The sequence below is a fragment of the Mycteria americana genome, chromosome 1, assembly GCF_035582795.1.
Source record: "Mycteria americana isolate JAX WOST 10 ecotype Jacksonville Zoo and Gardens chromosome 1, USCA_MyAme_1.0, whole genome shotgun sequence".
NCBI lineage: Eukaryota > Metazoa > Chordata > Aves > Ciconiiformes > Ciconiidae > Mycteria > Mycteria americana.
The window spans coordinates 39,942,047-39,957,507 of record NC_134365.1 but is presented as its reverse complement, the minus strand read 5'-3'; the positions used below and the strand labels follow the sequence as shown (position 1 = coordinate 39,957,507).

Here is a 15,461-nt window from a genome sequence, read left to right as displayed (position 1 = left end):
GGGCAGAAAAGGGTAAACAAATCAGAGATGTAATGATGTCAGAGAAAACACTTCCTTTGCATGCTGCCTCAAGTTTATTCAAAGCAATGACAGATGAGAACAAAGCAAAAGAAACAAGGCTGAAGAGAAATTCAGAGGGCAGCATGCATGCTTTAAGACCAAACCAAGCCAACCTGTAAAAGAATATAAAAGATTTGGGGCCCTTGAGAGAACTTGTCTAGTATATACAGCCTCTTTAAGTGCAGGCTGGGGAAGCACCGTAGAGGCTTCAAATTGGCTCTAGTAAGGGGGCGGGGGAACAGGGCAAAAACCTGGAGGTGTGTTTTCAGGCAGTATTTTTTTGACTAGCATCTGACTTCATATTTATCTAATGGGAGGGAAAGAGGGGAAAAAAAAGGGGAAAAATGAACTGAAAGTCTCATGCAAGCATCTCATGCAAACACTTCCAAGAAGCAGAAGGGAATGCAAATTTTTCAGTCAGTGATATAAAGTCATCTGAATTTAAATTCATAATTAAAAATTATAAATCCATCTTAAGTTTCACATATTTGCATCAACACTGATCCTAACTGCAGCCATATTTTCAGAATCTCACGAGGGGTAGTAATGCTCCGTACTTACAGGAAGGACAAGCAAAGACAACTCAGCAGCTAGCATGACTAACACAGCAAGTTTATTGCCAAAGCCTAAGATTCCTCTGCTCCCTACTAGCTTTCTGTGAAGTTAGCAGGGCTTACAGAATGCACTAGGTTAGAGTTCAGGATATACCAGATTAAAATTAAACAAGTAAACTAACTCAAAACTCCAATTACCCTTTACAAAATATGTTTTAATATAGACAGCTCACAAATCAAGTAAATTGCCCTAATGCATTGCTAAGCTACATACATGACACCTGATATACAAAACTGTAGTCTTAATTCAGAACTATCAAAAGCAAGAGCACAACAAAGTTCTTGTGCAATGTGTGACAGCAGCACAACTGCATTCAGTACAGAGAAAGCCATGGAACCTACACTATACCTTGCCTTTTTGTAAGAGAAGGAAGAAAGCTCATGTTTTAGCCCATCTTTTCTTAGTTGAAACACGTTCCTGGAAGTGTGTAATTTTTTAACTTTTTTTAATTTAAATGTAAGGAAACTTTTTTTTTTTAAACCAATCTCAAGAATTTAACTAAAGTGTTTATGTGCTTGTTCAGTATTAAGACACTCGTGTTGACTCTGAAATTAATGTTTTCTGGAGGTCTTACCCTAAACAAATTTATTCCCATGCCTACTTCTATTGAGGAAGCTCAGCTAAAAATCCTTTTTTATTAAAAAGGGAAAATAAAGAGATAAATTTGTAACAGTAATTTTATTTGTGTCTGAAAAATCATGACAGTAGTGCCAAGGGTCTTTGTTGTATTGAGCACATTACAAGCAGTAAACCCAGTTTATGAGAGCTGGAATTTCACATGTAGATTTTTGTACTTAGTATGGGCGTGAAGTTACTGACTCCTCCCTGCTAGATTTAGAAGTATAAGGTAAAAATGCCACATAGTGTGAAAAGGTAAAGTGTACTGACCAAAGTTGAAGGAACTGCAACTTCTACTATAATTTCACTCCAAATCCAAGATCACAGAAATGCCCCCTCCCCCCAAGTTTATGGTAGCCAAAAAACATTACATGAATTAGAAATTACAGTGTCTTTCAAATGAAGTAGTTCACCCCTGTGAACTTTCTTAAAAGTGTGGCAGTGAACTTTCTTAAAACAAGGAAGCTGTAGAGCTTGTTGTTCAGCCGAACTAATATTTCTTGAGGCTGAAGTGAGTACAGTGGAATTATGAAGACATTCCTTTCTCCATTGACAAATCTCTCCCTAAAGAACATCTCTTTGAAAACAGGAAGCCACCCTCTGCTTGATGATTCAAAATTCTGAAAATAAATGGGTTTGGAGGCTATTTAAAAAAAACAAAACAAAACAAAACAACAACAACAAAAACCCCAACCAAAACCAAACCCCCCAAAACCCCAAACACAGAAAAAAGAAGCAAAATCCACATTTATCTGTTGTTTGAAGCCCAGATATTGCAAAACTAAGAACAAAATCGAGACTACAGAACAACTTTGCTTATAGTTCCACGCTAGGAGTGTAAAGTTTACAACAAATATAAGTATCAGTCCAGAGTTTTACTTTATAGAAGAGAGAAGTGAAATTAGGTTTTAAGAATCTTCAAGTTGTTCATAAACCTTTCAAAGAAAAGCATAAGGTGCTTGAGACTCAGAAATAAGAGCCTAATTTGATTAAGAGCTCTGCTTCTCTAGTGGTACCTTAGAGAACTACATACAACTGCATTTTGTTACACATTTGAGCAACTTTTTCTTTGCTTTTATTCTCCTCCCCATACACAGGCAAAATAAAATCTATAAATTGAAGTATATAGCCTAATGCTGTTGGGACAACAGTTTAAAATTGGACAAAGAGCTTTCTGTCTATGCTGACGCTTGGCTGCATCTTCATATTACAAATCAAAAAGTGCTACAGACAGCTGTATATAGACTACTATTTTTGACCGTTCACATCTAGAAATAACTTTCTATTGTTGGTATGTCTAAATTGAAGTCTATCTAGAACTAGTACAGTATTGTGGCAAAATCTCTTCCCCTCTAAGTTATTCCCCAAACTGGCAACAATTAGAAAACTTCAGAAAAAAACCCAATCAAGTTTGATTCATCCGTAGTTTGTTTAGCATTTTAAAAGAAAATCCTCATCTTCAGCTTTCACCCATGAGGAAACAGCAACTCTAATTATACCAGAAAAGGAGAAAACCACACAGTTTAATTCAAATTCCAGCAGGATTCTCCTTCCACCTCCCATTTCTAGCATTGCAGTATCAGTACACATTATGAAACAATATCTAACTCTACAATACTTTTCCACAAGTTATGTTCTCTTATGCAGAAGAGCAGTAGTAGTTTGAGCTTACAGTATGTTCGTTTGGACATCTGAAAACCTCTTGCAAAGTCTCAAAATATTCTTGTAGGTTCAGCAAGTAGACATTCATTTCACAGAATAATTTGAGGATGAAGAAGGGCATTAATAACAAGGTAAGGTATAAGAAATAAATTTATACTGACAGGAAAGAGTTCTAATCGGAAGACTGCAATTCCATTAAATAATACTTCTATACTTCAGGACATAAAAATTACTTTTTCCATAGAAAGCTCAGACATTTAAGTACTGACATATACCAATTTCAGGTTAGGGTGGAAATAAAGCAGTCACAACCTTTGTGTGCACTGTAAGCATAAGCTAATTTTACAAGCAGTAATACACGTGTATTAACACTGAATTTGGAAGATTACTGCATTAGTTCTCAAGATATGAATCATGCATGTTTTCATCCAAAGCTTTATGAGAAGTGTTCTGCTTCTGTACAAGTAGTTCAAGCGTGAACTTCTTAAGTGCTGGTACACAAAGCAGTTATCCTGAAGATATGTAAAAGTTTGTTCAAAAATTTCAGCAGACAGGATTCTTTTCTAGAATTGGTAACTGCTTACATAGTTCCAATTCCTGTGGGGAACTGGATGTTCAATTCCTCAGCGGGACCAGCTTCTTATGCTGTAATTACTTAGATATGAAGAAAATCCTTTCATGTGTTTTTTTTCTTATGCTTCACGTCCATCACTTCCTCAGCATCATTTTGTCATGCATCTTCCCTTTAACAATGGGGGCACTGCTCCTTTGAAGCCTGCCTAAGTTTTCAAGGAGAAAAAGACTGGGTTTTAGGTATTACCTGGGTTATGATGTGTTGATTTTACAAATCTGGCCTAAGTTCTAAATGGGGGGGGGAAGAGTGTATTTTACTTTTTTTTAACACAATCATTAGATGGTAAAGCCTGGAGTTTCTGAAAATTTTACTTTCTTTGGGTTTGATAAAACAGACTACCTGTAATGCTGAGGAACTGTACATTTACTATTCCACAGAGCAACCAAGAATGCTTCAGTACAGAGCTTTCAGGACAAAGCCTAATGTTCCCTGTAACCAGTACTCTTTGGCTGGACACTGAGACCAGACCAGGGCCCCCTCTCTGATGTTATCAAAGAATTTTCTCTCCCTCCCACCCAATGCCATCCATACGGCTGCCTGGAAAAGAAACACATTAAAAAGAACACAGACAAAAGGACAATTGGGACATAAAAGTGTTATAAGACCTGAATAAGCAGAGGTTGAAAGTGAAGGGAGGAAAAATACTGATTAGCTCATCAAGGAGGAAGGTACCTAGTGAAAAAGGAACTAGAGCATCCAGTACTCCAGTCTCATCTACTCTGGGGACCAATCAGGATGCAGAGAGTACCAAGAGATATTTATGGGGATCATCAACCACATGTTCTGGTTTCTAATGATAAATGAAAAGAAATTTCAGTCTTAACTCTGACTCTGCACAGTGAAAGAGTGTATTACCTCCATTAAACAATGGTGTATTACCTCTGTTAAACAATGGTGACAACTGATGAAATTACCAGCAGGAAGAATCAGCTGGGCTCCTTAATTCACTTTGGGCAACGTAAACCATCTCGAAGCTTACCGGTATTAGCTAACCTAATCTGATTGAATTTGCAGGAATGGATTAGAACAAGGTCTGTAATTCTGTGCCAGAGAAACAGGAGGTACCAAGTATTTGGGTGTGACATTAATTTTCAGCAGCACAGCCAAGATCAGGAAATCATCCACAGTCCACACATTCCACTTCACAATCCAACAGTGTTAACAGATATTTAAAGTCTGCAAAACTCTACACTCAATACTGCAAGAATGCTCTTCTGCAGATTTCCCTGAAACCAAACAAATATGGTTTAATCATGCAGAAAAATCATATTCTCTCCCAAGAGAATTTTTTTTTTTAGCTACACTAAATCAATTTTAACCATGAATTCTTGCTGGAAAGAAGGAAAATAGCAGGCAACATATTTGCAAGTTCCCAAAACAGCCGCTCATAGTCTAACCTTTGAAGACAGATATTTTTCAGTGAGACATTCTCCCTTATGTTAGAACTTGGAATATTCCAAGTCCAAAACTGTAAGTGGAATTTCATTCAGTCAGAAACTCATCCACCCTAGCACATGGGATGCTATTAGAAGAAATATCTACGGCATGTATTTGTCAGAAGACAAAGTCATAATGGTTCCTTATCATCCTAAGATGTATGAATCTGCACTGTGCAAGAGACATTTAAAAATCAATATTTACTAGCACTACTAAAACACAAAACATTCAAGTACTATATAACTGTAATGCAAGCCCTTGCATGGCAATCCAAATTTATTGAACTACTGATGCTAAGTCATACAAAATTGCACCACTTTAATTAAGGCTTTTAGTTTACATTTGGCCACCTCAAAGCAGTTGTAACATTAGGTTGGTCAATTTAAATACTGTGGCTCCCTGTTGGATATACACACAATCTTTACACCCAAACGTTAATGCATACAAAGCAACAAGGCATTGTTAAATAAATCAGCAAAAGTTAATTACTGCAACTTAGGCCCTGTGACCAATTACACATGATTAAAATTACTTCCCACATTCACATCCACAGTACTCTTCCACCATTTAACATCTCAACCAAAACGTTACACATGTAAAACAATCACTAACAGGCAAAAGTACTAAACCTGTATATTTGGTATTGCAAATACACTTATGCATGAGCAAGCAAGGGAATTCACAGTGAGAATCTACAGCTGCAGAAGCCCGAAAATGATTTACAAAAAATTGTTAAATCATTAAAAAATTGTTTTAAAATATACACTTCTTGTTGTAGACCCCCACTGTACACACAACTATAAACATTGTTCCCTATGTAAACAAGGAAAAGGAAACATACAATAGAAGGTTGAAAAGTCTGGACATTTCCTTCCCAACAGATATTAAAGGCCATGTCTTTAGTCAGACATTATACTGAAAGGACTCTTAAAGACTAGATCACTGTCTCCACAGGTTTTTCCTAAAATTAAAAAACTATATAGCTGTTGTGTTAATCAAAGCGCTTTTGTACAATACGATGACGATGATCCTGTATTTCTTTAAAAAAGTTACAATAAGCTACAAATACCGATGAAGCAAAGTTATCTGGAGTAGTCTATATAGGAGCTCTTTGGACTTTCTTTTATTATGCTAAAATAGTGGTGCTTTTAGGATTTACATTATTGTACTCTCCAATAGAAAGTGGGGATTGTTGAAGTATACAGTACACAGTTTTCATACATGTACAACATTGGTGGATGAACAATGTCTCTTATCAGTAATACTGGATGTAGGCTCTGGTTTTACCAGTTGCATACACTTAGAATATTTATAAGTAAAAATCTCTTGTGACACTGGAAAGTGATTAGAATGTGCAAACTGATGTAGTAGCTTTCATCCATTTCTTAAAGGGTACCACCACAGGAAAGTCCATTTAAGATGTTGGTATGTTTAATAAAGTTGGAATGCTGGCACTGTTGAATTGGGCAACAGTTCTTCAGACCTGTAACAACAAAACAAGAGGTTAGTATTAGTAACAACTATTTGTCATTTCTCTTTAGTCAAAACAACTGAAGCAGGAACTAGCAAAATTCTTCGCAAACGGACTTAGACGATAACCTTATAACTTCTCCTCTACTAATATAATTTCTACTGTACACGTACAAATTAACAGACTATCTCAATTAGTAAAAAACTGAATTGGGATACATATGGTAATCCAAGCTGAACTGTGGAAGTAGCATTTGATGGGTGGGACTGGTTTTGCTTACAGTGCGACAGTTCCAGTGGCTTTAAAAACAAAAACACATTTGGAGGATCAAAGCTCCTGGATCGAAAGCCCTGTTAGGGAAATGCAGCAGCTATTTCTGCCATCCTCAGCTAATGCTTTTGGAACCCTCTCAGTTTTACTTTGAACTGATTCAAGTTGTTCAAATTAAGCAAGCTTTAATATCGCTACCAAAAAGAGTTAAACATGGCAGTACCTGAATATTAATAAAAGCCTGCAATTTATGACAGTGAAATGTCCTACCAGGATCCTCCAGTATATCAAATAAGTCTACTGGATGACAAAATAATGGATCATAGCACTGAAGCAACTGAACCACCATATGTCCAGTAAAATTGAAGGGAATGGAGATGAACAGGCAACTTGCATGGTGTCAGGTCAATCAAGAGAGACCTCTGTCCATACTACGGCTCAGAGGTGGAAGGGGGGGAAAACAACCTGCCCAAGAACAAGTTGCAGAAAAAAATTCATGCCTGCTGACTAATGTCTGAAAAGGCTTGCTTAAAGAGCAGGCTGGAGCTTGCTTGAGCCTTCAGCAGCATTCTTTGAAGCATGGATTTAGTCATGTAGAATGTTAGCCAACTGCCAACGAGTAAGAAATTAATCTAGTAACCAACAGCTCCAGGTCAAATATTTGGCGTGTTACAATGATCACTTCACTGTTCTCTTCCAAATGTACTAATTACAATGCAGCCTATAAAATAGCCATATAGTCCAAAGAAAGTAAGCTACATTCCTATGACGTCATGCAAGTACGTGCAGGAGTTCAAAGCAGAAAGTGACATTTTAGCATGCAAACTGCAATATTTTACAGTGTGCATTCCTGATAATTGAGCTCTTGCAGTATTCTATCAGCCTTTAAAAAAGAAAACGCTGTTTCCAAAAGCTAAAGTTTTGAAGTATCATAACAAACATCCTTAATTTGAGCTCTACCACCACCTTAAAGCTTGAAAAAAAAAATTATGATACTAGTGTGAACAGTGTATCTTGCACATATTTGTAGTTCTGACTTTGGAATAGCAAAATAAAGACCTTAAAAATTTCTATGATAATGTAAATCAAGAATTTTCAATGCTGTTCTGCATAAACAGCTGTCACAGTTGTTTAGGTTTTTTTGTTGTTGTTTTGTTTGTTTTTAATAGCTGTAATACACAGAAAATTAAAAGGTTTACCTGGCTCAGAGCTACAGTACAGCTATGTATTAAAGTAGCTGACATGATGACTTTTTGCGTGCTTTTCCAGGCACTGGAGTTTTTCTGTTAATTTGTCGCACAAGGTCATAAAAGATCTGAGAATATAAAAATCAGTTGGTTATTGGAATTAAGAGGCTTCTCTCATAACCTTAAGCTGTAAATCTTCACACATAATGTACTCACATACTCAAGAACCCCTGTAAATATTTAGTTATCACAAAGCCAGAAAGTTAAATTGTATACTTAATTAATACCTGTTTATTTTCTGTTTAAGATAGTTGTCTGTCAAGGCTTTTCTACTTTCAATGAAGCAAACTGGAAAGGCATCTACAATCTGCAGCTGTTTAATCTCTGGGTCAAATTTACCGGAACACACATGATATATGTCACAATGATCAACTACTATACACTATTACTTTGCAATTTAGCACTGAGGTCAAGAAACAGGCCACAGCTTTCTTCTAACTCAAATCACTCTAAAGATATTCTTTTAAAGAAAGTCCTAGTAAGTTTTAACTCCACATTTTCATGGTAACTCAAGTACACTGCATATTCTGTAATAGTCTCTTGTATTTGAATGAGATCATGCTTTTCCAGATACTTTAAAAATACTGAAGTCGAGAGAATTCAGCAGCCTCTCTAGGACTACAGCATGACATAAGCGTAACATTTCCTAGAAGAGTAACTCATGTATGAGACTCTCACACTTTGAATCTCCTAGAATTCTAATTAGAACATGATTTTGTTGAAAGGCTAATTTAAGACAAGACTACATACTACAATTAAACAGCATTTTTCCAATGTTCCAATTATTTCTGCATCTCCTAAATCAAGGAGGTCCTCATATTAAAGCCATCCTAGCAGTTTCCTAAGCACTGGCTGCAAAGCAGCAAACATTCCAACAAGGGCTTTTAGTGTTTGATGGAAGTTCTAGTTTATTAAGCATATGGCTTTTACATAGTTAAGCTGATTAATTTGTATTTAAGAAAAACAGAATAGTTTCCAGAAATTCCCAACTAATTACACACACATTACTCATTTTTAAAATCAGCTGTGCTTAAACCACCACACTCATTTGATTACAAGCAAATCTTGCACAGAGGCCCTTTCAATTTGACTGATGCTGCCAACAATGGTTTCCAGAAGACACAATGAATTGCAGGGTTTATCGTAATATTCAAGCTGTTCCAGAAATGTAAACACTAACACAGCTTCTTTTTCTAAAAAATTTTTGCATCCCTTTCTTTATGCTGGCACCCCCACTGGATAAGGCGGCATGCACTATGGCAAGTCCCCCAAATTCACGTGTTTGATCAGTCACCTAGCTCCTGCTAAATAAATAAGCAGCTAGATAGCAGAGAGGTTTTTGCCCCCCCCGAGCACTTATTTAGGTCTCTTCTCTAATCACCTGCTAATTTGGACAAAACCCTTAAGAGTTTTTGTCCTTACTATCTCAAATAATTTAATACCAAATAACTTAAATCAATTAGTTTTAAGGACCTAACACTCTTAAAGGTCTTTTTTTTAAAAGAAAAAAAGTCTAGCAGTGCATTCTCAGTGGATAGAGATTACATCAACTAGGGAATATAACATGAAAAAAGTATTTATCCCAAATTCATATGAATATAATTTGAAAACTAATTATACTAAAATTAATATAATTTTAGAAAGGACTAAGTCAAAACTAACTACATCCCTTAATAGAAACATCTCACAATAGTTTTGTACAGTTTTGTCCATTATAGTGAATGTTATTCATAATTTTGTTAGTTTTTCCTTGAGAAATGGTAATGTTTGGTTACCAGAACACAGTGTCCCATCCTTCTCTCCCTGCCACCCCTTCCCCCCATAGGTAGTGTGCCTTACCTCGTTAACATTTATCTTTGATTTTGCAGAAGACTCTAAGAATGCACAGTTATTCCATTGCCTTGCTAGGTTCTGACCTTGTTCCTTTCCCACAACTCTTTCATCTTCCAAGTCACACTTATTGCCAACCAGAATCATAGGCACCTAAAAACCAATTTAATACCAGCAAAGAATTCATTAAAATTTTGGGAAGGCACCATGTAAATGCACACCTAAAACCCTATCTGGAGGATCCTGACCTCCAGAATAATCAAGCTCTGGTATAACAGAAACTTAAGTTTACAGTTGTATGAGACTTTAATCTTCAAATCAAAGTGACTGCATTTTTTGCCTGCTGTTTGGCAGAGCGGTGGGGGGAATGGTTTGAGTATCTGATACACTGCCAATTGAGAAAATTTCACATCTTCTAGAAGACCTAATGACATTTCATTTTTAGATGTTTAAGGTATCAAGAAGTCTACTGAAGAATCTGCTACAGGATTCTTACATGTTCAGAAATCCTGGAAAAAGTGGCCTGTACTGGGCAGCATGATGAAGGACGCTAAAGCTCCTTTCACCATTCCTCTACTTCCAGCGTATCTGCACTCCTTAGAAGAGCAGTTAGCTCATACAGTTCTTACTAGTAAGCTGATGCACACAGAGGAAAGAAACATGCTAGCTTATCAAAATTACTAACTACAGAAGAAAACACTGAATTGACCTTTGTGGCAAGAAAAGGCAATGATACTTTTTTTTTTTTCTTCCTTTTACTAATTTAAGGACATAGCCAAGTTTCTCCCAAATTCAAGTGTTGAAAAAATGTTACAATATTTTGATCATTTAATTTCCCCCCACTGAGAAAGCAAGTCATGCCTAAGCTTTGGCACAGGAATAACTTTATATAAATTTTGGTGAGAATTAAAGTTGCAACTTTAAGCTCATTATCTTTCTCCTGATACTAGGGAATGGCTTTCAAGACTGAGGGGAGTGTTCTAAAGAAAAATACAATTCCAAGGAAATACTACCAAAATGCTACCAAAGAAAGTTTATGTGAATCAGCATAAATATACCATGTAAACTAAGGTTTCAAATATTGTCACACTCATCTTGATTGTAGCATAAAAAGTTAATTTGATGCTAAACAAGGCTATAACTTGGTAGGTTCTGGATGGGAACGGCACATGCAACTTCACTACTACCCTTTTGAGATACATTTGTGATAATGGCCAATAAATCACTTCTAGAAGAAATCTGCTGAACACAGGCAAGACCTGCAAATGCTTATGCTTAAGAAAGTGCAAGGTATTACAAGAGTCACAATGAACTTCCCTGAAACTGAAACATTTAATACATTCTGTGTCTGTTGGCAGCAGAAGTATATGTGGATACATGCAGTAAGGAAGGGATCAAAGTTTCCATGAGCACAGTTTAAATGAGATGAGCACACTTAACAAAAAACTGTTCATTGCTTACATTTTTTTTCCCCAAGGAAGGTTTTCTGTCTGATGGCTACAACCTAGAAGGTGTTTCTGTTAAAAACACACTTTTACTGCTGTTTCACATTTGAAATACCATTCTTCCTTTTATTAAGGGACTAAGTATTCACTTCCTCCCACCGCAGTAAGTGTTTTTTTAATCAGTCATAAACTGGAATGTTTTAGCCTCACATTATAGATTTAATAATGCTAAGAGGTACATATAGAAATTGTATGGAAATAGTATGACCAAACTTACTTGCAAGAACACACACAAAATATAAGAGTTACATAACATGCAAGTTTAAAGCTTACAGTACTGTATTCTGTAAGAACTTAGAATTTTGTGCTTTTAAAATACCATAAACAGTAGGCATACTGAAGAGAGAAAATTGAACTGTAGTTTTTTTTAAACATTCATTGATAGCAACTGAGGTAAGAAGAGTTGCTTTAGAAATGTTTTCTGTAGTACTAGTGAATAAAGTTATATACAGTTTCAAATAGAGTATTTTAAAGGAAGATATTAAAAAGACAATTCTCTATATACCACGTGACAATTTACGATTTCTCCAGTTTGCCTTAAGAGTTGCATTTCTGTACTATACACCTACTGGTTGATTTGTCTCTTAATTTAAAGCTTGGAAGCTATCCAGTCACAGTGTATACATTACAACATCTGTAATGAAAACTGTAAATATAAGTCAAGCATTTTTAGAGATGCTTACATCATCAGTGTCTTTGACTCGAAGAATCTGTTCTCTTAGATCCTGTAAATCATTAAACGTGGACTGTGCTGTGATGGAATATACTAATGCAAAACCTTGTCCATTTTTCATGTATAGGTCTCTCATTGCTGTAAACTGTTCCTGTAATTGAAAAAAAAGAGATACCGATGTTGCATTCAATTTGCACTTTCCTTACACAAACTGCCATATACTTCAGGTCACAAATGGATCACAAGTATGATGCATTTGTGCCCTCCCCCCCTTTTTAAACTGACCAATATTTTACTGTTTGACTATAAGCATTACAGTAAACTGAACCACTTTTAAATAAATCTGGTTTGGAACATTATCTGGGGTGGCTGAACAATATCTAGATATTGCTAAGGGCTACACCCTGGAGAAAAAAAGTCACAGAAACTAAAGTAATTTCAAAAGAGAAGAGGTACAGTAGAAGGTACGGTGTAATCTGTAGATTACAGAAGTTACATTCCTCCTGAATCCTTCCTTACATACCAACTTTTTCCCATCTCCTGACCGTTCTTTAAAATGCATCGCAAAGTAAATGCATCCCTTTTCAGCCTCCATTTTGTAGCCTAGGCACTTTCCTATGTTAAATTCTACTTTCATTTTCAAGGAGATTGACTAGAGGATAGAGACACTCAATAGATTGGTCACATTTTCTAGACTTTGGTGACAACTACAATATTGCATATGAAGACTCGCTGGTGCACTGCACAGCAGCATTAGGACTTCCCCCGTTTGAAAACTCTCACCAGTATGACTGTGGAACAGCATTTGCCTTTCTCGCATTGGTGAGCTGGTGACTGTCAATCACTTGTGACTGATCAATCACTCACCAAGTCCCTTGCTGTATGTCAGATGAAAAGCCCAATATATTTCCAGAGAACAGCCACTCCACCTTTCTGTAGTTTTACATGGCCTTACTCTAATATGGAATTCAAATAAATTATTATTGGACCAGATTATTGTTATAGTTCAGAGAACACATGCTACACCCCAAGGGTCTTGAGCTTGCGCTCACAGGAATCAATGAAGGAAATGACTGCTTTCAGTAGACTTCGGAACAAGTCAGAGAACAACCTGACCAGTACGCAAAGGGTCAGCATAAACCCTGCGCTTTGAGTTCACATAAGCTGACTAAAGCGATACTATTTTTACCCCAATGTCAGACTACATCTCACACGCAAAAGAAAAAGGAGAGGAGAAGAAAGCACGTATTCTCTACAGCAACAGAAATCAAACCCAAGTAACCGTTGGACCTAAATTTTCCTCTGGGCAATATAAACTCAAAACAGCAGCACAAGCTCTTTTAAAATTATCAATCTCATGCTTCCCCTATTACAGAACATGAGCTCACAGGAAACTTGCAATTCATTTTCTGCTGCAATACTCAAGTTTTTGTTTAAATACTAGTATGTTAAAGAACATCCTTTAATCCAATGCACTGACCACAGTTACTCTTTTAGAGAACGAGGAAGGAAACGTGTCATCATTTACATCCCTACAGCTTTTGATGGTTTTAACACTGTACATCAGTATTTAGGAAAGTTAGTTTTACATACCGTTCCTGCAGTATCTAAGATTTCAAGCATACACTGCTGTGCATCTACTTCAACTTGCTGTCAAGAGAGAAAGATGTGGTTAGAGTTTTTCCTCTTGAAACTCTCCCCTCCAAAGACACCAGGAATTGTGTGATTTTATAAGCAAATTCATAATGCATAAAGCAACATAATGGCTTACGAAGTTTATATGGATATACACTTTGAAAGGCTTCTTCATGCTGTTTTCAAAGAGCCCTAGTGACATTTTCAAAAGCAGCGTCAGCAGCCAAGTACCACTTTGCAAAGTGATTAGGGATTTTTGATTATTCAAATTGAAGCTGCTAAATTTGTAATGATGGTTATCAGCAACTAGCACAACTAATTTCTACTTGTTTCAGGGATCATTCACAGATTTAAAGAAAAGTACAGGTGAAAGCTAGAAAGTTGGATTGGCATACTAATGCTCATTGAATAGTAACTTAGATCAACAAGAGAGTAAGTAGTACACAGCAAACAATAAATCAAGCAAACCACTAAGAGTGGTGTCCCCAAAACAAGCCTTTAGTGACACTAATTAGGAAACTGATCCAGCTTAGAAAAATTTGCAAAAAATAGAAGGTTTAAGAAACTGGATCAGTTTCTGTATCTATTTCAGAGTTCCTTTATCTAGTTTCTACAAAAAAAAAAAAAGGCATTGAGGGCATCAAAGGACATGGAAGTGCCCTCAAGCTGTCTCAAGCAGGCTACCCACATTTATTTTTTCTTTCAAGCTACTGGTACACTTCCCTTGTTTCCATTTGCATGTAAAATTCCTAGTTGGCAGATCAGCACTCAGAAAGAACTTTGTGTCCCCTATTCCCAATATATGCATTATCACTAGTTTAACTTTGAGCTTTTCTTTTGTAACTAGATTTGAGCTGGGGGCGGGGGGGAAGGAGTATTTCCACACCTCCCCCATGTCCCCTAGGGATGGAGATTCCTTCAATAGCCACTATTTTAGCATGTATTGCTGACAAAGTTATTCAGCTAATTAAGCAGCATCTATTCTCTTCATGAAGAAATATTTGGGGAGTAAACCAAGGTGTCAAGTTTCAAGACTTTATGCTCAAATTATTTAGTTCCAGACAAACTTAAAATATTTCAAGCCCCATCCTCACAATTTCAAGTATTATAAAATTAGATTTAAGATTAATAGTACAGAACTGCAACTGGCAAACCAATACATTTTAAAGTCACCCAAGTCAAGCAGCAAGTTAGAATTGTAACTAGCAGTGAAGGGAAGAAAATGACTGCATGAAGTGTTGTCCGGACTTAAGCAAGACTTCAACAATCTGCCTGATTTGAAAAGAAGAATACACAGAGATATTCCTACTCATTTCAGGACCAAACCTGAAAGGAACATTACAAGATCTTTGCTAAAAACATTACTTAGCAAAAGGCAGAATTTCTTGAGATGGCTTTACTTTTTCAGGATCCATGGAAACAGTCTTTGGAAAAATCCACCTAACAAACATCATGAATCTAGTATGACCCGAAGAATGTAAATATATAACAAAGGAAACATTTCACTTTAGTACAGCTTGTGAATATTTTTGGAGTCATTTATTGGGCCTGACCCAGCAAAGGCTTGCACCAGACGTCGAGGTAGGATCCAAAATTCCTTTTTCTCTAATACAGAAAAAGTAAGTGGCTATGTTGTCTCTTTAATAAGAGTTCTAGCTTTGGCTGGAAGCCCACATGCTTAAGAAAGACTAGGATTTTTCCAGCATATAGATTTCTATGAGGTCAAAGAAAACAAGTGTGAAATTATCATTTTGCTCTCACTAATTCCTCCTCAGTTCAGAAGAGATTCTGGTAACTATAGGCT

The 15,461-nt window shown here is 36.4% G+C and overlaps 1 protein-coding gene across 1 annotated transcript in view; it reads right to left on the bottom strand.

Annotated features, from left to right (window-relative positions):
- Positions 1 to 5,270: 5,270 nt before the first annotated feature.
- The window catches only part of RAP1B (RAP1B, member of RAS oncogene family), a 31,877-nt gene continuing 21,686 nt past the window's right edge, over positions 5,271 to 15,461 (bottom strand). The window contains exons 4-8 of the mRNA XM_075495325.1: positions 13,616 to 13,672; positions 12,033 to 12,173; positions 9,854 to 9,997; positions 7,967 to 8,082; positions 5,271 to 6,509 (exon numbers count right to left, since the gene is read on the bottom strand). Coding sequence (XP_075351440.1) covers positions 7,996 to 8,082; positions 9,854 to 9,997; positions 12,033 to 12,173; positions 13,616 to 13,672 — 429 coding nt within the window. The 3' untranslated portion in view covers positions 5,271 to 6,509; positions 7,967 to 7,995. The remainder of the gene's footprint in view (positions 6,510 to 7,966; positions 8,083 to 9,853; positions 9,998 to 12,032; positions 12,174 to 13,615; positions 13,673 to 15,461) is intronic.